Source organism: Bombina bombina, chromosome 4 (genome assembly GCF_027579735.1).
Source record: "Bombina bombina isolate aBomBom1 chromosome 4, aBomBom1.pri, whole genome shotgun sequence".
In the NCBI taxonomy this organism is placed as follows: Eukaryota; Metazoa; Chordata; class Amphibia; order Anura; family Bombinatoridae; genus Bombina; species Bombina bombina.
Window position 1 is genome coordinate 527132171 of NC_069502.1, and position 27500 is coordinate 527159670.

The 27500-nt window shown below is 38.7% G+C and overlaps 1 protein-coding gene across 1 annotated transcript in view; it reads right to left on the reverse strand.

Annotated features, from left to right (window-relative positions):
• Positions 1-27500, reverse strand: part of TMEM30A (transmembrane protein 30A) — a 65746-nt gene that overhangs the window by 13498 nt on the left and 24748 nt on the right. The window contains exons 3-6 of the mRNA XM_053710447.1: positions 23839-23946; positions 19224-19311; positions 14164-14304; positions 9963-10172 (exon numbers count right to left, since the gene is read on the reverse strand). Of these exons, the coding sequence (XP_053566422.1) occupies positions 9963-10172; positions 14164-14304; positions 19224-19311; positions 23839-23946 (547 nt within the window). The remainder of the gene's footprint in view (positions 1-9962; positions 10173-14163; positions 14305-19223; positions 19312-23838; positions 23947-27500) is intronic.

Genomic DNA, 27500 nt, shown 5'->3' on the forward strand with positions numbered 1-27500 from the left:
CGTGCTTACTGACACACACTACATGTACACACCATGCTTACTAGCAGAAATTATATACATGCACCATACTTACTGACACATACACACACTACATGTACACACCATGCTTACTAGCAGACATTATATACACGCACCATACTTACTGACACACACTATGTGTACACACCATGCATACTAGCAGACATTCTATACATGCACCATACTTACTGAAACACACACACTAAATGTACACACCATGCTTACTAGCAGACATTATATACATGCACCATACTAACTGACACACACACTACATGTACACACCATGCTTACTAGAAGACATTATATACGTGCACCGTACTTACTGACACACACTATGTGTACACACCATGCTTACTAGCAGACGACATATACATGCACCATACTTACTGACACACACTACATGTACACAGTCACACCATGCTTACTAGCAGACATTATATAGGTGCACCATACTTAGTGACGCGCGCACACACACACGTACACCATGCTTACTAGCAGACATTTTATACATGCACCATACTTAGTGACACACACACTACATGTACACACCATGCTTACTAGCAGACATTGTATACATGTACCATACTTACTGACACACACACTACATGTACACACCATGCTTACTAGCAGACATTATATACATGCACCATACTTACTGACACACACTACATGTACACACCATGCTTACAAGCAGACATATACATGCACCATACTTACTGACACACACTACATGTACACACCATGCTTACTAGCAGTCATTATATGCTTGCGATGAGATTTTGTGTGTGAAAATTTTTCTGCAGGTCATTTTAAAATAAAATAAAATTGTAAATTTGTCAGTTACACTAAAGCACCAGATCAATTGCAATGTGTTGGTTAACTGGAGAATGAAGCAATATTTAAAGTTGTATACTCTAGTGCAGTAATTGAAAATTGAATTACAAATTAGCTGCAGACAAAAAAGTAATTGTAAAATGTCTCTTGAATTAATTTGTTTCCTTTTCTCTTTGTCTAACATAGAAATGTAGTAATAAAAAAGGAGCATTGCTCATACGAACATCTTACATTCAGAGGAAAACAGCTTTGCAGACTGTGAAAAGCTAGGGAACGAGCTTGCAAAAATCTCAGAGCCAGACAACAATCAATGCACTGCTGCTTTGCATCACTACTGCATATTTGACAGTTGTCTTCAAACAGCACTTTGCTCTGGATGCACTGTGGTAAGGAAAACTAATACAATGCAGCCAGATAACAGCTCTGTTTAAAAAGAACAGCCTAATGTGGAGCAGCACTGAAAAGTTAAAGTGCTAACAGTTCCTGTTCTTTCTGCAGACATCCTGCATTTTCTGCGATGACATCTCAGATCACTCTATGTTCTGCCTTGCGGTGCTTGCACCATACTTACTGACACATGCACACACTACGTGTACACACCATGCTTACTAGCAGACATTTTATACATGCACCATACTTACTGACACACTACATGTACAAACCATGCTAACTAGCAGACATTATATACATGCACCATACTTACTGACACACACTACATGTACACACCATGCTTACTAGCAGACTTATACATGCACCATACTTACTGACACACACACACTACATGTACACACCATGCTTACTAGCAGACATATACGTGCACCATACTTAGTGACGCGCACACACACCACATGTACACACCATGCTTACTAGCAGACATTATATACATGCACCATACTTACTGACACACACTACGTGTATACACCATGCTTACTAGCAGACATTTTATACATGCACCATACTTAATGACACACACACTACATGTACACACCATGCTTACTAGCAGACATATACATGCACCATACTTACTGACACATACTACATGTACACACCATGCTTACTAGCAGACATATACATGCACCATACTTACTGACACATACTACATGTACACACCATGCTTACTAGCAGTCATTATATGCTTGCACCATACTTACTGACACACACACACACTACATTTACACACCATGCTTACTAGCAGACATTATATACATGCAGCATACTTACTGACACACACACACTACATGTACACACCATGCTTACTAGCAGACATATACGTGCACCATACTTACTGACACACACTACGTGTACACACCTTGCTTACTAGCAAACATTATATACATGCACCATACTTACCGACACACACACACACACTACATGTACACACCATGCTTACTAGCAGACGACATATACATGCACCATACTTACTGACACACACACTACATGTACACACCATGCTTACTAGCAGACATTATATACATGCACTATACTTACTGACACATAAACACACTACAGGCACACACCATGCTTACTAGCAGACATTTTATACATGCACTATACTTACTGACACACACTACATGTACACACCATGCTTACTAGCAGACGACATATACATGCACCATACTTACTGACACACACACTACATGTACACACCATGCTTACTAGCAGACATATACATGCACTATACTTACTGACACATACACACACTACTTGTACACACCATGCTTACTAGCAGACATTTTATACATGCGCCATACTTACTGACACACACTACATGTACACACCATGCTTACTAGCAGACGACATATACATGCACCATACTTACTGACACACACACACACACACATGTACACACCATGCTTACTAACAGACATATACGTGCACCATACTTAGTGAAGCACACACACACCTCATGTACACACCTTGCTTACTAGCAGACATTATATACATGCACCATACTTACTGACACACACTACTTGTACACACCATGCTTACTAACAGACATATACGTGCACCATACTTAGTGAAGCGCACACACCTCATGTACACACCTTGCTTACTAACAGACATATACGTGCATCATACTTACTGACACACACTACTTGTACACACCATGCTTACTAGCAGACACTTTATACATGCGCCATACTTACTGACACACACTACATGTACACACCATGCTTACTAGCAGACATTATATGCTTGCACCATACTTACTGACACACACTACGTGTACACACCATGCTTACTAGCAGTCATTATATGCTTGCACCATACTTAGTGACGCGCACACACAAACAATACATGTACACACCATGCTTACTAGCAGACATATACGTGCACCATACTTACTGACACACACACACTACATGTACACACCATGCTTACTAGCAGACATATACGTGCACCATACTTAGTGGGGCGCGCACACACCTCATGTACACACCTTGCTTACTAGCAGGCATATACATGCACCATACTTACTGACACACACTACATGCACACACCATGCTTACTAGCAGACATTATATACATGCACCGTACTTACTGACACATACACACACCATGCTTACTAGCAGACATTTTATACATGCACTATACTTACTGACACACACACACTACGTGTACACACCATGCTTACTAGCAGACATTTTATACATGCACTATACTTACTGACACACACTACATGTACACACCATGCTTACTAGCAGACATATACATGCACCATACTTACTGACACACACTACGTGTACACACCATGCTTACTAGCAGTCATTATATGCTTGCACCATACTTAGTGACGCGCACACACACACACAATACATGTACACACCATGCTTACTAGCAGACATATACGTGTACCATACTTACTGACACACACACACACGTACACACCATGCTTACTAACAGACATATACGTGCACACACACCTCATGTACACACCTTGCTTACTAGCAGACATTATATACATGCAACATACTTACTGACACACACTACTTGTACACACCATGCTTACTAACAGACATATACGTGCACCATACTTAGTGAAGCGCACACACCTCATGTACACACCTTGCTTACTAACAGACATATACGTGCATCATACTTACTGACACACACTACTTGTACACACCATGCTTACTAGCAGACATTTTATACATGCACCATACTTACTGACACACAAATGTACACACCATGCTTACTTGCAGACATACATGCACCATACTTACTGACACACACACACTACATGTACATACCATGCTTACTAGCAGACATATACATGCATCATACTTACTGACAAACACTACGTGTACACACCATGCTTACTAGCAGACATTCTATACATGCACCATACTTACTGATACATACTACGTGTACACACCATGCTTACTAGCAGACATATACATGCACCATACTTACTGACACACACACTACATGTAGAAATATGCTACAATTTATAAATAAATAACATACACATACATACACACACTACGTGCACACACCATGCTTACTAGCAGACATTATATACATGCACCATACTTACTGACACACACCATATGTACACACCATGCTTACTAGCAGACATTATATACATGCACCATACTTACTGACACACACACCATATGTACACACCATGCTTACTAGCAGATATATACATGCACCATACTTACTGAGACACACACACTACATGTACACACCATGCTTACTAGCAGACATATACATGCATCATACTTACTGACACACTACGTGTACACATCATGCTTACTAGCAGACATTATATACATGCACCATACTTACTGACACACACACCACATGTACACACCATGCTTACTAGCAGACATATACATGTACCATACTTACCGAAACACACACACACTACATGTACACACCATGCTTACTAGCAGACATTCTATACATGCACCATACTTACTGACACACACTATGTGTACACACCATGCTTACTAGCAGACATTATATACATGCACCATACTTACTGACACACACTACATGTACACACCATGCTTACTAGCAGACATATACATGCATCATACTTACTGACACACACTACGTGTACACACCATGCTTACTAGCAGACATTCTATACATGCACCATACTTACTGACACACACTACATGTACACACCATGCTTACTAGCAGACACATACATGCATCATACTTACTGACACACACACTACATGTACACACCATGATTACTAGCAGACATATACATGCATCATACTTACTGACACACACTACATGTACACACCATGCTTACTAGCAGACATATACATGCATCATACTGACACACACTACATGTACACACCATGCTTACTAGCAGACATACATGCACCATACTTACTGACACACACACTACATGTACACACCATGCTTACTAGCAGACATATACATTCATCATACTTACTGACACACACTACGTGTACACATCATGCTTATTAGCAGACATTCTATACATGCACCATACTTACTGACAAACACTACATGTACACATCATGCTTACTAGCAGACATTATATACATGCACCATACTTACTGACACACACACACCATGCTTACTAGCAGACAACATATACATGCATCATACTTACTGACACACACTACATGTACACACCATGCTTACTAGCAGACAACATATACATGCACCATACATGTACACACCATGCTTACTAGCAGACATATACATGCACCATACTTACTGACACACACTACATGTACACACCATGTTTACTAGCAGACATATACATGCATCATACTGACACACACTACATGTACACACCATGCTTACTAGCAGACATATACATGCATCATACTGACACACACTACATGTACACACCATGCTTACTAGCAGACATACATGCACCATACTTACTGACACACACACACACATGTGTACACACCATGCTTACTAGCAGACATATACATGCATCATACTTACTGACACACACTACGTGTACACACCATGCTTACTAGCAGACATTCTATACATGCACCATACTTACTGACACACACTACATGTACACACCATGCTTACTAGCAGACATATAAATGCATCATACTTACTGACACACACTACATGTACACATCATGCTCACTAGCAGACATTCTATACATGCACTATACTTACTGACACACACTACATGTACACACCATGCTTACTAGCAGACATATACATGCATCATACTTACTGACACACACGTGTACACATCATGCTTACTAGCAGACATTCTATACATGCACCATACTTACTGACAAAAACTATGTGTACACACCATGCTTACTAGCAGACATTATATACATGCACCATACTTACTGACACACACTACATGTACACATCATGCTTACTAGCAGACATATACATGCACCATACTTACTGACACACACACACACTCTACATGTACACACCATGCTTACTAGCAGACAACATATACATGCACCATACATACTGACACACACTACATGTACACACCATGCTTACTAGCAGACATTCTATACATGCACCATACTTACTGACACACACTACGTGTACACACCATGCTTACTAGCAGACAACATATACATGCACCATACTTACTGACACACACTACATGTACGCACCATGCTTACTAGCAGACATTATATACATGCACCATACTTACTGACACACACACACCACATGTACACACCATGCTTACTAGCAGACATATACATGCACCATACTTACTGACACACACTACGTGTACACACCATGCTTAATAGCAGACATTCTATACATGCACCATACTTACTGACACACACTACATGTACACACCATGCTTACTAGCAGACATATACATGCATCATACTTACTGACACACACTACATGTACACACCATGCTTACTAGCAGACATATACATGCATCATACTGACACACACTACATGTACACACCATGCTTACTAGCAGACATACATGCACCATACTTACTGACACACACACTACATGTACACACCATGCTTACTAGCAGACATATACATGCATCATACTTACTGACACACACTACGTGTACACACCATGCTTACTAGCAGACATTCTATACATGCACCATACTTACTGACACACACTACATGTACACACCATGCTTACTAGCAGACATATACATGCATCATACTTACTGACACACACTACATGTACACAACATGCTTACTAGCATACAACATATACATGCACCATACTTACTGACACACACACACCACATGTACACACCATGCTTACTAGCAGACATATACATGCACCATACTTACTGACACACACTACGTGTACACACCATGCTTACTAGCAGACATATACATGCATCATACTTACTGACACACACACACACATACACACTACATGTACACACCATGCTTACTAGCAGACATATACATGCATCATACTTACTGATACACACTACGTGTACACACCTTGCTTACTAGCAGACATTCTATACATGCACCATACTTAATGTCACAAACTACATGTACACACCATGCTTACTAGCAGACATATACATGTATCATATTTACTTTCACACACTACATGTACACACCATGCTTACTAGCAGACATATACATGCATCATACTTACTGACACACACACACTACATTTACACACCATGCATACTAGCAGACATATACATGCATCATACTTACTGAGACACACTACATGTACACACCATGCTTACTAGCAGACATATACATGCATCATACTTACTGACACACACTACGTGTACACACCATGCTTACTAGCAGACATATACATGCATCATACTTACTGACACACACTACGTGTACACACCATGCTTACTAGCAGACATATACATGCACCATACCTGTAGAAATATGCTACAATTAATAAATAAATAAATAACAATAAGACCCACAGACCCATTCCTCAGCTCCATATGCCTTATCTTTTGGCTACTGATGTGAGGGCTGGGATAAATAATAATGATCGTCATGCATGTTCACTGAAGCAAACAAACAGCAGTCTACAATTTTAAAATGTGATGGGAAGAACAGCTACCCCTGCTGCCATGACGCAACCCATTTAACAGCCTCACAGAGCAGTAGAAATCAGTGTGCTGTGTAAGGAGAAAACAGCCGCTCCTGGGAGGGGCATGGGAACTAGTTTTGTAACTCACCCAAGTTCCTCTGACTTCCTGTTTGTAGAAAGAAAAAATGGGTGCGCTTAAAAGGGACACTCAGGTCAAAATGAACTTTTATAATTCAGATAGAGCATGCAGTTTTTAGACACTTTCCAATTTACTTCCATTATCAGATGTTGTCTTTAATACCTGAGTAATAAATAGCCTGCAGCTTAAACAATGTACATTACATGTGGAGGTTTTGAATAACAATCATCCTCGACACTCATGTGAGGTCCTGTAAGCCCCCCTTTAGTAACATCAGTGCTAGAAAGTAAATGGTATTTAAAAAACTAATTGTGTTAGCTAAATGTTCCCTGTTTTGCAGTCAAAGGACATACCCCTTGAGTAAGTTTATAATATTTCCTTTATTGTGGTCAATTAGGGATAGATACAAAATGAGACCCTGCACTTACTAAGAAACTTTCAAAGGAACCTTTTAATAGAAAAATAAATGTTATAGAATGTCACTTTTACACTAGTATCTAGACGGCAAGGCTAGCCAATGTTAGTATTAAAGTGACATGAATTCAGATAGAGCATGTCATTTTAAACAACTTTAAACTTACAAATTATAAATACACATTTGCATTAAAATCTCAAGGTGTTTACTGTCTCTTTAAACAGTAAAAAATACTGGCAACTAGATGGGACATAAAACAGTATACTCACTGGAAAAAAGCAGTGGGTATTCTGAATAAGAAAGTTTAACATAAGCCAGCCTGCCAAGTGCTAAAAAACAGATGATATTATGTATGTTTGTGTCATTTTGTAGAAATCGGAGCACGATATCAGTGTGAAAACTGGAGCGCAATATCTAATCAGCTTAAACACTGGAGCCTAATATCTAATCAGCTTAAACACTGGAGCCTAATATCCTAATCAGAGTGAAAACTGGAGCCTAATATCCTAATCAGCGTGAAAACTGGAGCGCAATATTCAGTGTGAAAACTGGAGGGCAATATTCTAATCAGCGTGAAAACTGGAGCACAATATCTAATCAGCGTGAAAACTGGAGCACAATATCCTAATCAGCGTGAAAACTGGAGCACAATATCTAATCAGCGTGAAAACTGGAGCGCAATATTCTAATCAGAGTGAAAAATGAAGCGCAATATTCTAATCAGCGTGAAAACTGGAGCCCAATATCAGCCCATAAAAAATGACAGATCATCAGCACAACGTAAAATATGCAAACCGGTATAAGAAGCTATGCTACATAAACATTTTATACCACCCAGCTCCTAACAAGAGTACACTGGAAGCAAGACCACCGTTTTCTGCATACATAATTTCATGTGCCACAGGAAGTAATTCTATACCAAATGACACACAGAGTAGTATTAGACAATAAGAGGGGAAATCTTACACCCAACAAAATGTTCAATTTGGTAATCAACAGTATTAAATATTATTATATTAATACATTTTCGTACAGTAATACAAGCAAGATACTTACTTAGGGGTCGATTTATCAAGCTGCGGCAGACAGGGGCATACATACGCACCCCTGCCCGCCACAGTTTGTCTTTGGCGGGCTGAATTCCACTGCCCGAATTCAGCATTGCACAAGAACGCAATTTTGCGCTCTTGTGCAACGCTGCCCCCTGCCCGCACACAGTCAATCACATGCGGGCAGGAGCTGTCAATCTCCCTGGTCGGAAGAGACCGGGGAGATTGAAATTCGCCACCTAAGAGGTGGTGAAGAGGTTAGGGAAGCAGCAGTCTAATGACTGCTGTTTCATTAACACAAACTGCAGGTTCTCTTGTGAGAACCTGCAGTCGTAGGGGCTCGAAGGCTGGCGAAAGCCTTTGATAAATGGACCCCTAAATAACTAATTTTCTCACACCCTTTTCTGCATTCATTTTTTTTTTTTTACAATCTTTCTGCTTACCTATGCACTTCTAGCTACATGTTCAGTGTAAATCGTTTTACTAATATCTCATTAAAAAGGATACTATATTCAATTTCCAAGGAGTAATTGCCTGGTGGCAAGGCAGGGTATGTAGCATCCTTCTTCTCGATCAGACGATAAAGCTTTCTAAATGTTGGCAAAGCAGCTGTTCGCATCCACACAATAAAATCTTCATTGACAAATCCATTGTTACTTGGGTCTTGTGGATCAAGTTGGTAAACCGGTTTCTGCCAGTTAATTGGCTTTGTAGTATCTACAAGAGAGATGATGAAAACAGCAGCGCTAAACAACCAATGAAACTTATAAGCCTTTAACGGATAATGTTGAGAAACAATATTTCACCATATCTTACAAATGAATAAACCATCCTTGGGTTGGGAAATAATTTATGGCTCAACAGCCAATTGTGAAATGAATCTTTAAGGGTAAAAAGCAGACACCAATCTCATATAGTGAACTATGTGACTGTCCCCAGCTTTTCAATGAGTTTAAAAATTGTAACTTTACATAGGGGTAGTGATGTAATAGGTATCTCTATAATACTGTTACAGTGTTAAGAATTATTTAGCTTCATATATTATACATGAGCAATTGCGTTTATATTTTATCTGATGCCATGTGGGTTACGAACACAAAAAAACAGCCTAAATACAGTAGAATTGCCAAAACAACAAATGCATAAGACAACGCAATAGCACTTAAAGGGACACTCAATCAAAATTAAACTTTCATTATTCAGATAGAGCATGCTATTTTAAACAACTTTCCAATTTACTTCCATTAACAAAATGTGCAGTCTTTTTATATTTAAACTTTTTGAGTCACCAGCTCCTACTGAGCATGTACAAGAATAAGTGTGTATGCATTTGTGAATGGCTGACGGCTGTCACATGGTACGTGTATGCATTTGTGATTGGCTGATGGCTGTCACATGGTACAGGGGGAGTGGAAAAAGACATAACTTTTAAAGTTGTCAGAAAAAAAAATCTACTACTCATTTGAAGTTCATACTAAGTGCTATTGCATTGTCTTGTTATCTTGCATTTGTTGATTATGCAAATCTACTGTGTTGACTGGTCCTTTAATCTGAATTATATGAGCAGTAGATTTTTATCTACATATCCTCCCCTGTATTATGTGACAGCCTTCAGCCAAGCACAAAATGCATATAAGTATACACTGTCTTGCACATGCTCAGTAGGAACTGGCGCCTCAAAGTGCGAGTATAAAAAGACTGTGCACAATTGGACAATGGAAGTATTTTTTATTTTTTTTTAAAAGTCCATGCTCTATCTGAAAGTTTAAATTTTGACCAAAATCACAAAGGCTTTTAATTCAACACACAATGTGCTACATGTGACAAAAAGATTACATTTTCATACACTTAAAAATAAAAGTAAATTCAAACAGGGTCAATTGTATCATTCATATTTGTCATATAAAATGATCCTCTTTTGCTGGCAGTATAACCTGTAGACATTTTTTAAGCTAATGACTCTAAGCTGGATGTTTTGCAGCAACTCGGAATGTGAACTAAGGGAAAACTCATAAAATAATGTTCCATATTATTAAAGGGATATAATTCCAGTCAAAATTGAAATCCACATGGATGTGTTTCATTTTTAAATAGAAGCATTTTTGTAATATACATGTATTAGCAATAATGTTTCTTATAAAAGCTATAGCAGTTTCAAAAGTGTATTTAAGTATGCATTGTGCACCAGCATCTTAAATACAGCACTTGCTCAGAGAGCTTATGGTGCTAATGTACTATCAGATAATGACTCAATTTGTTAATTGCCGATATAATACAAGCCCTCACTGGCGCACTGAGCAGCTGTAGTATTTAAAATGCTGGTGCACTGGAAATACCTAGCTATGCTTCACATGCACGTGCAGAGAAAAATGTTACCATAAAAACAGTTATAACTTTTACTAGAAGCATTTTGCCAATGCATGTATAGTGCAAATATGTTTCTATTCAAAGATGCAATTCATCAACGCTCTTTTAAATTTTGACCATAATATTCTAAGGGCAAATTAATGAAACTGAATTGTCCTATCAGTTGCAGACTTGCCCATGCAAGCATGAGAAAAAAAAAAAAAACAACACAACACTATCTAAAAAAAATAACTACTTTCTAACCTCTCCACCACCTCAGGTGGCAGATCACGATCACCCTAGACCACTGGTTTACAAACCTGTCCTCAGGCCTCCCTAACGGTCCACATTTTAAAGTTATCTGAACTGGAGCACAGGTGAAAATCAGGTGATTAGTAAACATGGTTATTTTACCTGATCTGATTCTTGAAAACCTGATCTGTTGGAGAGAACAGGTTTGAAAACCAGTGCCCTAGACCAGGGGACAGAAACCTTGGGGCCCCAGATATTTTGGAACTACAATTACCATGATGCTGAGACACTATTTAGGCTGTCTGAGCACCATGGGTAATGTAGTTCCAAAACATCTGGGGCCCAAAGGTTGTAGACCCCCTGCCCTAGACCACTGTTTTTTAAACCTGTCCTCAGGCCTCGCCAACAGGCCAGATTTTCAAGAATCAGAGCAGGTAAAATAACCATGTTTACTAATCAGCTGATTATTTCACAAGTGCTCTAGTTCCGATATCCTTTAAAATCTGGCCTGTTAGGGAGGCCCGAGGGCAGTTTTGAAAACCAGTGGTCTAGGGCAGGGGTCATCAACCAGACTGATCAAACTGGGGTGACTGACAAGCCCTGCTGTCACAGAAGCTGGTTGCAATGAGAGCAGGGGCAATGCTATATACAAGCAGCAAATTGTGCCTGTTCCTTGTCAGTCCTGAGAATGATACATCTGCCTCTAAGGGTACTGTAGGCACATTCACTGGGCGTTATGTTAAGATACGGTCGCTTTCGAGTAGTATTAATCGCACCACAAAGAGATTGCACCATGAATTAAAACTGGAGAATGGCAGATTCAGCTAATCCTTAAAGGGACATTAAACACGTTGAGATGGTAATATAAAAGTGATAAATCATATATAGTCCTCGTGACCAAATTTACAGAGGACCTGTGAAGGATTTCCCATGAAGCAAAACCATTGCATCATAGACCATGCTCCAAAACATCCCTCTGACAAGAAATAAACTCTGAGGGAAACTGGGCCTCAACATAGACTGAAGACCCCCTTCTCTGAAGAAAGCTGCACATTTTCATTCTTCGACCTCCTCTAAAGGAGGCACACTAAAGAGTGGAGGTATGTTTGAGGTGGGAAGGTTTTTATAGAAATCTTGGGGTTTGGGAATATTTGCCTCCTCCTAGCTGTATAGAAGTAATTCCCATGAGTAAAGGATTGTGGACTCTCACCACCTCTATGAAAGAAAAAAAATTGAAGTATACTTGTATTATTTCTTTTGTCCCCTTTTCCTGTAAATCCATTCTGAAATTGTGAGCTTTTCAGATTCTGTTTGAAATGGAAGTGCAGAACCCTGTTATATTCCACACAGCCATTGGCTGCACACTCTAGCGACCTATTTATAACAGTCCCTAATTGGCCACAGCAGAGAAGGTAACCAAAGTTACAAGATGGCAGCTCATTGTTTTATAGACACTAAAAGTTTAGATTTATTTTGTCAACAGCTAATGAATCTTTATAAAAATACATCTACATGTTATTCTCAGACTAATCTTTTCTTTAAGTGAATCATTTAAGCTAGCATTTATTTAGTGTTTAATTTCCCTTTAAGGTTATATAGTTTGGTGCAAGGTCAAAAAAATATAGAACAATATGAAAGATCTACTGGAATAAGAGTATTTTTTTGTGAAAACTGTTTTTTTAATGAGGTTTTTAAATGTTTAAATTAGATGTATTTATTCTAAATGTAGAAACAAAACTTATTTCATTCTTTGGTTTTATATCAGGCAGACACTAAACAAAACATTTACCATCCATATGAATGGGCAGCATCTACATCTGACATTTATTTCTTGCGTTCCTAATAATGCTCATTGGTTGATAAATATTTCCTGCTAACAGCAGCTGAACACGAGTAAAAAAAACCTATGAGCAAATGAACCAAATATGTTTAAATGTTGCTATTTCCGATGGATGACATATTTTGGAGAGCATCGTCTCTTTAATGTTCATTTTATCATAATCATTGTACCTCTTTCTTCACATAGCACATCCTTATGCATCACCTCCAGTACTTCAGCATGCTGTGTACATTAAAAGGTGGAAAAATGCCACAACCACTTTAAAATTACCTTTAAAAATGTCTTGGAGATCACTTGTATTGCCAGTTGGATTTCTGAATTTCACATTTTTATCAGTCCACCATGCGATACCATTCTTTTTCAATTCAATCTTTTCTCTTCCATTAGAAAGGTTATATAACGTAAGTGAATCTAACGTAAAAACAAATTTTAAAAAAAGTTTATGAACAGAGGGGAAAAAACAAACCAGAATCTTCAGTTGTAGGACTTTTCAAGACATAAGTGTTAAAGTATTACACCTTCCATTTTTTGTAAAATCAATTTAGCATCATGTTTTGGGGTTCAAACGCTAGACACAGGTGCAGATGCTTTTACATAATGCATAAGGTCCATAGGAAAAGTGCTACAATGTTTCAGGCCTGCTATAAGCCCTTAGTCATGTATGGCAGGCCCGAAATGTTGTAGCACTTTTCCTTTGGACCTTGTTAAGAGAAAATTTAAGGACCTTTCTTTTCATTTTTGAGGCTGGAATCTATTTGTGCCATTTGTTGGCGAGACTTGGCAGTCTGATTACATAACCTTACACCACAGGTACGCTGATTTATAATATTTTCTCTTGTTAAGTGTATCCAGTCCACGATCATCCATTACTTATGGGATATTCTCCTTCCCAACAGGGAGTTGCAAGAGGATCACCCACAGCAGAGCTGCTATATAGCTCCTCCCCTAACTGCCATATCCAGTCATTCTCTTGCAACCCTCAACAAAGATGGAGGTCGTAAGAGGAGAGTGGTGTTTTATACTTAGTTTATTTCTTCAATCAAAAGTTTGTTATTTTTAAATGGTACCGGAGTGTGCTGTTTATCTCAGGCAGTATTTAGAAGAAGAATCTGCCTGCATTTTCTATGATCTTAGCAGAAGTAACTAAGATCCATGGCTGTTCTCACATATTCTGAGGAGTGAGGTAACTTCAGAGAGGGAATGGCGTGCAATTGCAGTGCCAGAGAAATTGTGTAGGCTGGATAAATACTATGCAGTGCCGGTGAGTACTGATGTTTTTCCAATACCTAAAAGGCTTACAAGAAATTATTAGTAAGGAGTGGGATAGGCCCGGTGTGCCCTTTTCCCCACCTCCTATATTTAGAAAAATGTTTCCAATAGATGCCACTACATGGGACTTATGGCAGACTGTCCCTAAGGTGGAGGGAGCAGTTTCTACTTTAGCAAAGCGTATCACTATCCCGGTTGAGGACAGTTGTGCTTTTTCAGATCCAATGGATAAAAAATTAGAGGGTTACCTTAAGAAAATGTTTATTCAACAAGGTTTTATTTTACAGCCCCTTGCATGCATTGCGCCTGTCACTGCTGCAGCTGCATTCTGGTTTGAGGCCCTGGAAGAGGCCATCCATACAGCTCTATTGACTGAAATTGTTGACAAGCTTAGAACTCTTAAGCTAGCTAACTCATTTGTTTCTGATGCCATTGTTCATTTGACTAAACTAACTGCTAAGAATTCCGGATTCGCCATCCAGGCGCGTAGGGCGCCATGGCTCAAATCCTAGTCAGCTGATGTGACTTCAAAGTCTAAATTACTCAACATTCCTTTCAAGGGGCAGACCTTATTCAGGCCTGGTTTGAAAGAAATTATTGCTGACATTACTGGAGGTAAGGGTCATACCCTTCCTCAGGACAGGGCCAAATCAAAGGCCAAACAGTCTAATTTTCGTGCCTTTCGAAATTTCAAGGCAGGTGCAGCATCAACTTCCTCCGCTTCAAGACAAGAGGGAACGTTTGCTCAATCTAAGCAGGCCTGGAAACCTAACCAGTCCTGGAACAAAGGCAAGCAGGCCAGAAAGCCTGCTGCTGCCTCTAAGACAGCATGAAGGAACGGCCCCCTATCCGGCGACGGATCTAGTAGGGGGCAGACTTTTTCTCTTCGCCCAGGCATGGGCAAGAGATGTTCAGGATCCCTGGGCGTTGGAGATCATATCTCAGGGATATCTTCTGGACTTCAAAGCTTCCCCTCCACAAGGGAGATTTCATCTTTCAAGGTTATCTGCAAATCAGATAAAGAAAGAGGCATTCCTACGCTGTGTGCAAGACCTCCTAGTAATGGGAGTGATCCATCCAGTTCCGCGGATGGAACAAGGACAGGGTTTTTATTCAAATCTGTTTGTGGTTCCCAAAAAAGAGGGAACCTTCAGACCAATTTTGGATCTAAAGATCTTAAACAAATTCCTCAGAGTTCCATCTTTCAAAATGGAAACTATTCGGACCATCCTACCCATGATCCAAGAGGGTCAAGTACATGACCACAGTGGACTTAAAAGGATGCCTACCTTCACATACCGATTCACAAAGTTCATCATCGGTTCCTAAGGTTTGCCTTTCTAGACAGGCATTACCAATTTGTAGCTCTTCCCTTCGGGTTGGCTACAGCCCCGAGAATCTTTCCGAAGGTTCTGGGCTCACTTCTGGCGGTTTTAAGACCGCGAGGCATAGCGGTGGCTCCGTATCTAGACGACATCCTGATACAGGCGTCAAGCTTTCGAATTGCCAAGTCTCATACAGAGATAGTTCTGGCATTTCTGAGATCGCACGGGTGGAAAGTGAACGAGGAAAAAGAGTTCTCTATCCCCACTCACAAGAGTCTCCTTAGGGACTCTTATAGATTCTGTAGAGATGAAAATTTACCTGACGGAGTCCAGGTTATCAAAGCTTCTTCATTCCATTCCGCGCCCTTCGGTGGCTCAGTGTATGGAGGTGATCGGCTTAATGGTAGCGGCAATGGACATAGTGCCATTTGCGCGCCTACATCTCAGACTGCTGTAATTATGCATGCTAAGTCAGTGGAATGGGGATTACACAGATTTGTCCCCTCTGCTAAATCTGGATCAAGAGACCAGAGATTCTCTTCTCTGGTGGTTGTCTCGGGTCCACCTGTCCGAGGGTATGACCTTTCGCAGGCCAGATTGGACAATTGTAACAACAGATGCCAGCCTTCTAGGTTGGGGAGCAGTCTGGAACTCCCTGAAGGCACAGGGATCGTGGACTCAGGAGGAGAAACTCCTTCCGATAAATATTCTGGAGTTAAGAGCAATATTCAATGCTCTTCTGGCTTGGCCTCAGTTAGCAACACTGAGGTTCATCAGATTTCAGTCGGACAATATCACAACTGTGGCTTACATCAACCATCAAGGGGGAACCAGGAGTTCCCTAGCGATGTTAGAAGTCTCAAAAATAATTAGCTGGGCAGAGACTCACTCTTGCCACCTGTCAGCAATCCATATCCCAGGCGTGGAGAACTGGGAGGAGGATTTTCTAAATCGTCAGACTTTTCACCCGGGGGAGTGGGAACTCCATCCGGAGGTGTTTGCTCAATTGATTCATCGTTGGGGCAAACCGGAGTTGGATCTCATGGCGTCTCACCAGAACGCCAAGCTTCCTTGTTACGGATCCAGGTCCAGGGACCCAGAAGCGACGCTGATAGATGCTCTAGCAGCGCCTTGGTTCTTCAACCTGGCTTATGTGTTTCCACCGTTTCCTCTGCTCCCTCGACTGATTGCCAAAATCAAACAGGAGAGAGCATCGGTGATTCTAATAGCGCCTGCTTGGCCACGCAGGACCTGGTATGCAGACCTAGTGGACATGTCATCCTTTCCACCATGGACTCTGCCTCTAAGACAGGACCTTCTAATACAAGGTCCTTTCAATCATCCAAATCTAATTTCTCTGAGACTGACTGCATGGAGATTGAACGCTTGATTCTATGAAAGCGTGGCTTCTCCGAGTCAGTCATTGATACCTTAATACAGGCACGAAAGCCTGTTACCAGGAAAATCTATCACAAGATATGGCGTACATATCTTTACTGGTGTGAATCCAAGAATTAATCATGGAGTAAGGTTAGGATTCCTAGGATATTGTCCTTTCTCCAAGAGGGTTTGGACAAAGGATTATCAGCTAGTTCTTTAAAGGGACAGATTTCTGCTCTGTCTATTCTTTTGCACAAGCGTCTGGCAGAAGTTCCAGACGTCCAGGCATTTTGTCAGGCTTTGGTTAGAATTAAGCCTGTGTTTAAACCTGTTGCTCCCCCATGGAGCTTAAACTTGGTTCTTAAAGTTCTTCAAGGAGTTCCGTTTGAACCCCTTCATTCCATTGATATTAAGCTTTTATCTTGGAAAGTTCTGTTTTTGATGGCTATTTCCTCGGCTCTGAGCTATCTGCCTTACAATGTGGTTCTCCTTATCTGATTTTTCATGCAGATAAGGTAGTTCTGCGTACCAAACCTGGGTTTTTACCTAAGGTGGTTTCTAACAAGAATATCAATCAAGAGATTGTTGTTCCATCATTGTGTCCTAATCCTCCTTCAAAGAAGGAACGTCTTTTACATAATCTGGACGTAGTCCGTGCCTTGAAGTTTTACTTACAAGCTACTAAAGATTTTCGTCAAACATCTTCCCTGTTTGTCGTTTATTCTGGACAGAGGAGAGGTCAAAAAGCTTCGGCAACCTCTCTTTCCTTTTGGCTTCGGAGTATTATACGCCTAGCCTATGAGACTGCTGGACAGCAGCCCCCTGAAAGAATTACAGCTCATTCTACTAGAGCTGTGGCTTCCACCTGGGCCTTTAAAAAATGAGGTATCCCATAAGTAATGGATGATCCGTGGACTGGATACACTTAACAAGAGAAAACATAATTTATGCTTACCTGATAAATTTATTTCTCTTGTAGTGTATCCAGTCCACGGCCCGCCCTGTCATTTTAAGGCAGGTCTAAAATTTAATTAAACTACAGTCACCACTGCACCCTATGGTTTCTCCTTTCTCTGTTTGTTTCGGTCAAATGACTGGATATGGCAGTTAGGGGAGGAGCTATATAGCAGCTCTGCTGTGGGTGATCCTCTTGCAACTTCCTGTTGGGAAGGAGAATATCCCATAAGTAATGGATGATCCGTGGACTGGATACACTACAAGAGAAATAAATTTATCAGGTAAGCATAAATTATGTTTTTTTAAATTTGCAGGTGCTTTTACAGCAAGACTTGTTAATCCGTTGATTGTGCAATTTAACATTTTCAAATCCATGTAAATAAAAAATATATATCTTACCATTAAACATGCTGTTGGCAATGGCACCACATGGAGCAATGGGCTTATTATCACTGGTGCGATAGGGCTCACATTCCTTACTTGGATTCTAAGAATTGATTTAATACACAAATTAATGCATAAAAAAGAAAACAGTATATATATTAAAAAGGGCTATAGCCCTTACCTGCAAAAACAGTAGATTTAATAAAAAAATGGTGTAACTTCATTATTGCACCAACAAGTCTCTTTAAACATTATTCAGAGCCAGCACAGACTTTCCTACTTTTACACTGAAGACATTTTCTTGCAAACATAAATACATTAAATGACACAAAAGGAAGATTTAAAAGGGACATGAAAACATTTTTTTTTTTTTCATAAGTCAGATAGATCATACAATTTTAAACAACTTTCCACTTTACTTACTATTTCACTATTCACTTAATCAAATTTGCTTCATTCTCTCCTTGGAGTAAAATGCAATAATGCATTACTGAGAGCCAATGACAAGAGGCATATATGTGCAGCCCCCAATCAGCAGCTTTTGAGCTTAAAAGGACATTAAATACACTAGATTTTTCTTTGAATAAATGTTTTGTAGCTGATACATTTATATAGCCCATACAGTTTTTTTTTTTGTATAGTTTTGCTTATTTTTAAACAACATTGCTCTGCTTTTCAGACTCCTAACCAAGCCCCAAAGTTTTAGGAGAATACTGATGTATACCTACTTCAGCTTCCTCCTGTTTGTGTAGAGGGTATTTTCATATGCAGAGGAAGGGGAGGGTCTACTATTTCTCACTTGCAGTGGGTTTTCCAGCTACCTGTTTAACAGAGCTAAACTTGGAGCTTCTAAGTAAGTTTTTAAACAGTTTTATACTGGATTTTTAGATCAGTATCTGTGCATATTATTCTTTATAGTAGTATCCATTACATGCAGTTATATGAAAATTGGTATATACTTTCCCTTTAAGGGCTAGATTTATCAAGCAAGGGCAGACAGGGGCGTACATATTCGCCCAAGCTTGCCTCTGGTGGGCAGCAATCTGCAAGCGGAATTAATCATTGCACATGAGCGCTATTTTGCGCTTGCGTGCAATGCCGCCCTCGGGCTCAGTCAATCAACGCGCGGAAGGAGCTGTCGATCTCCCCGGTTGGACGAGACCGGGGAAATTGAAATTCTCCACCTAAGAGGTGGAGAAGAGGTTAGGGAAGCAAAAGTCTGATGACTGCAGCATGATAAATTGTGACTGCAGGTTCTCTTGCGAGAACCTGCAGTCATAGGAAGGCGAAGGGCTTGATAAATCGAGCCCTAAGTCTACTTTTTAACAAAGAATATAAACAAAACAAATTAGATTATAGAAATAAATTGGAAAGTTATCTAAAATTACATGCTCTGTCTGAATCATGAAAGAAAAAAAATGTGTGTATCATGTCCCTTTACACATTATTAAAGGGACAGTATACTGTAAAATAGTTTTTCCCTTAATGTGTTTACAATTGCTTTTTTTTACCAACTGAGTAAAAAATGTATGAAAATTAGCTTTTTAAGGTTTATTTCTGTATATTAAAGCTCTGATTTTGTGTTTTGAAGCCACAACCTAATAAAATAGTTTGAGCTTGTAGGTATAATCAGATCTCATTACTGTATCACATTGTGCACATATACCTGCTTCTTTATCTTATATCTGTCCTTAAAACAATCACCAATACTTTGAGAGAACAATGGAAAATCAACATTTTATTACCTTATCTCTGCTTTATCACACTGGGAGTGTAATTTCTTCTGCTGGCTGTGTTTACAAAGCTTATCTATAGCTGGTACGCGCGGCCACAAACTTTCAGAATAGGTGGGGATACCACATGCTAAATTAACAATTTCAAATGCCAATATAAGGGTAAAGGAGCTACTTGTAAACAATTTAATACACTCCAGCAGGTAAAGTGGATCATTGGGAACAAATTAAAGGGGAGAAAATGTTTGAGTAAACTGTCCCTTTAAGCCCAAGTGCTGAATGCATTGTAACATAGGGATTGGTTTTAACTGAACGTTGTTAAACAGGAAAATTAAAAGTAAACTGCTCTCGGAACTATGGCCCACAGGAAACTGTCCGGATTGACCTATAAATAAGTGCTGGACACAAATCACAGGCAAAAGACGCATTCTCACTACCACCCTGGATAAAATAATGCTGCTTGATACGGAAAACTATTTATATCAGTTTTATCCAATCAACAACAAAACAAAGGGGTATTGAATAATGCAAGGAGAAAAACACAAGGTCAATATTTTTTTGCATGAGTTAAAAATACCGCTAGCTTCAACTGTGCTTCCATTACAATAGGCCAATTGAGAATACATTGATCGCATATTCACATAAATAATTAAATAGTTTTAACATCCCAGAGTAAAATAAAGCTACTGCAATGATTTAAATGGATGCACCAACACAGCTGAACCTTATTAGCACATCGTGGTTCTTTACAAGATTAATTACGCACACTGAATCATTAATTGCTAATTAGTAGCTATCATTAACTTTATTTCAGGAGCCAGTAAGCTTGTTCATCAGGTCAGACCTGCTTATTTGTAAAAACGTTCATGGAAAGGACAGATCTAAGAAAATTGTATTTTATTATTATTTTTTAAATAATTGGGACCTGTCCTGCAGTTACTTTAGAACACAAAGTTCCTGACTATCTGTAATAAAGGGACATGAAACCCACATCCTCTTCTTTTATGATTCAGATAGATTATACAACTTTTCACTGTACTTCTATTATCTAATTTTCTTCATATTCTTGGCATCCATTGTTGAAGGAGCAGCAATGCACTACTGGGTGGGACAAAAGGCATAACTGTGCCGATAACAGAAGTAAATGAGAAAGTTATGTTAAATCACATGCTCTATGGTTCCATGTCCCTTTAAGACAACATCAATAAATAACATTACTACTCCTGCTAAATTTTAGATTGTAAAATCCCTCTCTGATCATTCTCTCGCAATCTGATTATGCATGTACAGAACAAAAAAAAGCAATTGCCATGTTACAAGATAAGCTTTCTATTCTCTTTCATGCACCAAATCATATACAGCAATAACTGCACGTAAAGGCTCTTGAACAGATGTATAATTGTTTAAAGGCATGTTCCCTGAGCTTAGATTACAACTCTGCATACCACAAATTGAATGCACTTGAATATGTCATTCTGCCAGAAAAGGGAAGGGCCACAAAAAAAAAAAAAAAGGGAAGAAACAAACTTTCATGTTTCAGATAGGGCATGTAATTTTAAACAACTTTCCAATTTACTTTTATCACCAATTTTGCTTTGTTCTCTTGATATTCTTAGTTGAAAGCTAAACCTAGGAGGTTCATATGCTAATTTATTCGACCTTGAAGGCTGCCTCTAATCTAAATGCAGTTTTTCACCACTAGAGGGCATTAGTTCACGTGTTTCATATAGATAACATTGAGCTCATGCACGTGAATTTACCATAGAGACAGCTCTGATTGTCTAAAATGCAAGTCTGTCAAAAGAACTGAAATAAGGGGGCAGTCTGCTGAGGCTTAAATACAAGGTAATTACAGAGGTAAAACGTGTATAATTATAACTGTGTTGGTTATGCAAAACTGGGGAATTGGTAATTAACTGATCATCTATCTTTTAAAACAACAAACATTCTGGTGTTGACTGTCCTTTCAAAAAAACTTGCTTAAAGTGACAGTTTACTTGAAAATGTTTATTGTTTATTGATAAATTTATTTTCTTACCCATTTCCCAGTTTTGCACAACCAACAGTTATATTAATATACTTTTTACCTCTGTGACTACCTTGTATCTAAACCTCTGCAGACTGCCCCCTTATTTCAGTGCTTTTGACAGATATACATTTTAGCCAATCAGTGCTTACTCACAAATAATTCCACAGGAGTGAGCACAAGGTTATCTATATAGCACACATGAACTAGCACTGTCTAACTGTAAAAAAGTCAAAATCCACTGAGATAAGAGGCATATGAGCCTATCTAGGTTTAGCTTTCGGCAAAGAATACCAAGAGAACAAAGCACATTTGATAATACCTGTATAAGTAAATGTCCCTTTAACAAAGTTATGCATAAACAATCTCTTTGAGAGCCGATTGCACGTGCATTTACATACATGTTAAAGGGATATTCCAGCCAAAATTGGTGACATGATACAACCCCCACTGATTATCTGAGCAGCTGCAATATTTAATGTGGGTGCAGTAACAATATCTAGCTATGCTTCACATGTAATGTAGAGAATAATGCTAACACTAAAACAGTGATAACTTTTACTAGAAGCAATTTTGCTAATACAAGTATATTGCAAATGTGTTTCTATTCAAAGATGCAATTCATCTATGTGCTTTTATATTTTGACTGGATTGTCACTTTACGAGTACATCTGCATAACTAACATAGAAGTTGTATACCTATAATAAAAGGCTTATTACACAAATATACAAACACTATACTTCATATGAAGTTGTTTAAAAAGGTTAACAGATTCCTTTTTTTTTATTATGTGGGGTTTTTTCTTTAATAAAAATTGATTATTTCTATGATTAATACGTTTTTTTCCGAGACCTCACATGACAATATTACCGTTAAGGAGGATTTGTCTCCATTCAACTGACTGTCATCTCTAGATTTCACATACCGCCGATGATTCTGATAGAAATTCGACAGTCCATAATACATAAACACAGTGCTCTAAAAAAACAAAAAACAACACAGCACATTAACTTAATTTTGAGAAACATAATTACTGTACCTATGATTTTAATACACATGCATTTATACTTGACTGGGTATAAATGTTATCTTATGAAAAAAAAATGTGCTTTTTTTAGAACTTTCAAATGAAATCAAATATCCACTTGCAAGTCGGAATTGGTTTGCATGAAGCTAGTCTGCCTATAAGGAAACCCTATTTCCAGGGCATTATTTATAAACAAATAGTAAGGAGTATGCATTTTTTAAATGACATAATACGATAATTTGATAGTTATTTTTCAAATAGTTAAAGTGAAGGTCAACCCTAACGTTTGTGAAAGGCTAGGATTGACTATTGAAACAAATAAAGGGGACTTTATTTGTTTCAAGCGATTGCCGCTCTGAGCTGCTAAGATGGCTAATGGCTGTTTTGCTAGAGAGGTGACATTTTCACCTCTTAGCCAATAGCCGTGCGGTAAATCCAGCTTGGCACCCTTGGGAGCCGGATTTCACGCACACTATTTGCCAAGAGGTGGAAATGTCACCTCTCTAGCAAAACAGCGATCTGCCGTGGACTGCCTTAGCAGCTCAGAGCGGCAATCCCTTGAAACAAATAAAGGAGCTTTCTGCATGAAGTATGTTATAGTTCCCTTTATTTGTTTCAATAGTCAATCTTAGCGTTTCACAAATGCTAGGGTTGACTTTCACTTTAAAGAAAGAAAGAAAAAAAAAAAAGTCAAAATTAAAGTTTTATAAATCTGGGCCTTATGATCTAAAGCTCTCTGCTCTGGTGAGATGATCTAAAATTATCCTCCAGCACTGCGTGATCCCTAGTGAAAGTCTTAAAAGCCATATTTTGCTATACTTCAAGGGGTGTTCCCTGCATTTCAATATATGAAGGAGAGACAAGCCAAGTGCAATATAGCACTGCATGTCATAACAGTTCTGAATTTACACGTTTTGCTTTGTATCTTATATTACTTAAAGGGACATGAAACCCATTTTTTTTTCTTTAATGATATAGAAAGAGCATGCAATTTTAAACAACTTTCTAATTTACTTCTATTATCACTTTACTTCTATTATAATTTGTTTTATTCTCTTGATATTCTTTGCTGAAAAGTATATCTAGATAGGCTCAGTAGCTGCTGATTGGTTGCTGCACTTAGAAGCCTCATGTGATTGGCTCAACCATGTGCATTGCTTTTTCTTCAACTAAGAATATCTAAAAATTGTAAAGTAAAGTAAAGTAAAGTAAATTGTATTGTTGTTTAAATGTGTATTCTCTTTCTGAATCATGAAAGAAAATTGTGGGGTTTAGTGTCCCTTTAAGTTGTATTGCATTTTAACATTTTTCTGTTTTTTATTTTATTTTGTATATAGCAGTGTATTTAGGATTGTGATTGTACAAACTCTTATTTTGCTTTCACGGTTTCTGTGTAACTAACAAATTAGGATCATACTTTGTATATTTATGTTTATCTTTCACAAATTACATTGCACTTCGTATTTCTTCTATTTAAAAAAAAACTGACAGCTTCAGTTTCCAAGCGAGCTTCCTTACTTTTTCTATGGGCCCAATTAGAAAAGATTCTCTAGTTTTTTTATTATAATTTTTATTGAGGTTTACAGACAGTTAGACATTTTACAGGAAGTGTAAATCGCAATACAATTTCCTATATCAAATCATTTCCACAGTTCTACATTTATATATACATATATCAAAAATATAGATCTGTTATATAAATACTATTGTTAGAAACCTGAAATGTCTGTAGCACGTTTTCTGAGGAAAGCTATACTAAGCCAAGTTTTTTGCCTCCTAAGAAAAGCCACTTTGGCCTCACCTCTACTTAAGTGAATAGATTAAAGCGACTGTAAAGTTTAATGAATGAGTGCCCGGTTTTTAAAAATACTATTAAAAACAGGGGCACTTTCATTCAAATAAACTTTACATTGCAGCGGTTTTCTTAAATTCTTACCTTTCCTTTAAGGTTTCCCAATAATCGCAATTTTTTTTATTCCTGCGATATGAAACTACAAGAGTATGCGATTAAAAAAACCCAAAAAAAAAACGCTTTCTTCGTTGCACAGTGTAGTGGTCTGGCCCGGAGGTATCTAAAAAAGTAAAACGGATCGTTGCTCATAAAGCCATGGCTAGCAGCAGCAGTACTAGCAGTAGCAACCTAACCGGGCATCTCCGCAGGAGCCAATCCCCATAAGGGCCACATTCTGGGACGCGGTGGGACCCCCCCAAACAGGCGGCGGTGGACAGGAGGACAGTGGAGAAGACCTGGAAGCTCATGGACAAATTGATAAGAACAGTAATATGATGGAGACAGGGTAAGGGGGTATCATCATTAAATGTGGTAGTATATGAACAATTTAATTATAAATGTAAGGTCTGGAAACATGACCATATTCTGGAAACTATTATATAAAAACAAAATTTATGCTTACCTGATAAATGTATTTCTTTCTGGATATGGTGAGTCCAAGGCTTGAATAATTACTGTTGGGAATATCACTCCTGGCCAGCAGGAGGCAAAGAGCACCACAGTTGAACTGCTAAGTATCACTCCCTTACCCACAACCCCCAGTCATTCGACCAAAGGGAAATTAAGAAAAAGAGTAACACAAGGTGTAGAGGTGCCTGAGGTTATATTCAAAAGAACAACAACTGTCTTAAAATAAAGGGTTGGGCCGTTGACTCACCATATCCAGAAATAAATACATTTATCAGGTAAGCATAAATTTTGTTTTTCTTTCCTAAGATATGGTGAGTCCACGGCTTGAATAATTACTGTTGGGAACCAATACCCAAGCAAGAGCACACGGATAAATAGGGAGGGACAAGACAGGCAGTCCTAAACAGAAGGCACCACCGCTTGAAGAACCTTTCTCCCAAAAGAAGCCTCAGCCAAAGCAAAAGTATCAAATTTGTAAAATTTTGAAAAAGTATGTAGAGAAGACCAAGTTGCAGACTTGCAAATTTGTTCCACAGAAGCTTCATTTTTGAAATCCCAAGAAGAGGAAACCGCTCTTGTGGAATGAGCCATAATTCTCTCAGGAGGCTGCTGTCCAGCAGTCTCATAAGCCAAACGATTTATACTTCGTAACCAAAAAGAAAGAGTAGTAGCAGAAGCTTTCTGACCTTTACGTTTCCCAGAGAAACGGACAAAGAGGGCAGAGGACTGGCGAAAATCCTTAGTCGTCTGTAAGTAGAATTTAAGAGCTTGTACAACATCCAAATTGTGTAACAAACATTCTTTGAAAGAAGAAAGATTAGGACAGAGAGGGAACAAAAATTTCCCGATTGATATTACTAAGAAACAACCTTAGGAATGAAACTTAAAGGGACACTGAACCCAAATTTGTTCATTTGTAATCCAGAAAGAGCATGCAATTTTAAATAACTTTCTAATGTACTCCTATTGTCAATTTTTCTTCGTTCTCTTCCTATAATTTTTTGAAAAAGAAGGCATCTAAGCTTTTTTTTTGGTTTCAGTACTCTGGACAGCACTTTTTTATTGGTGGATGAATTTATCCAC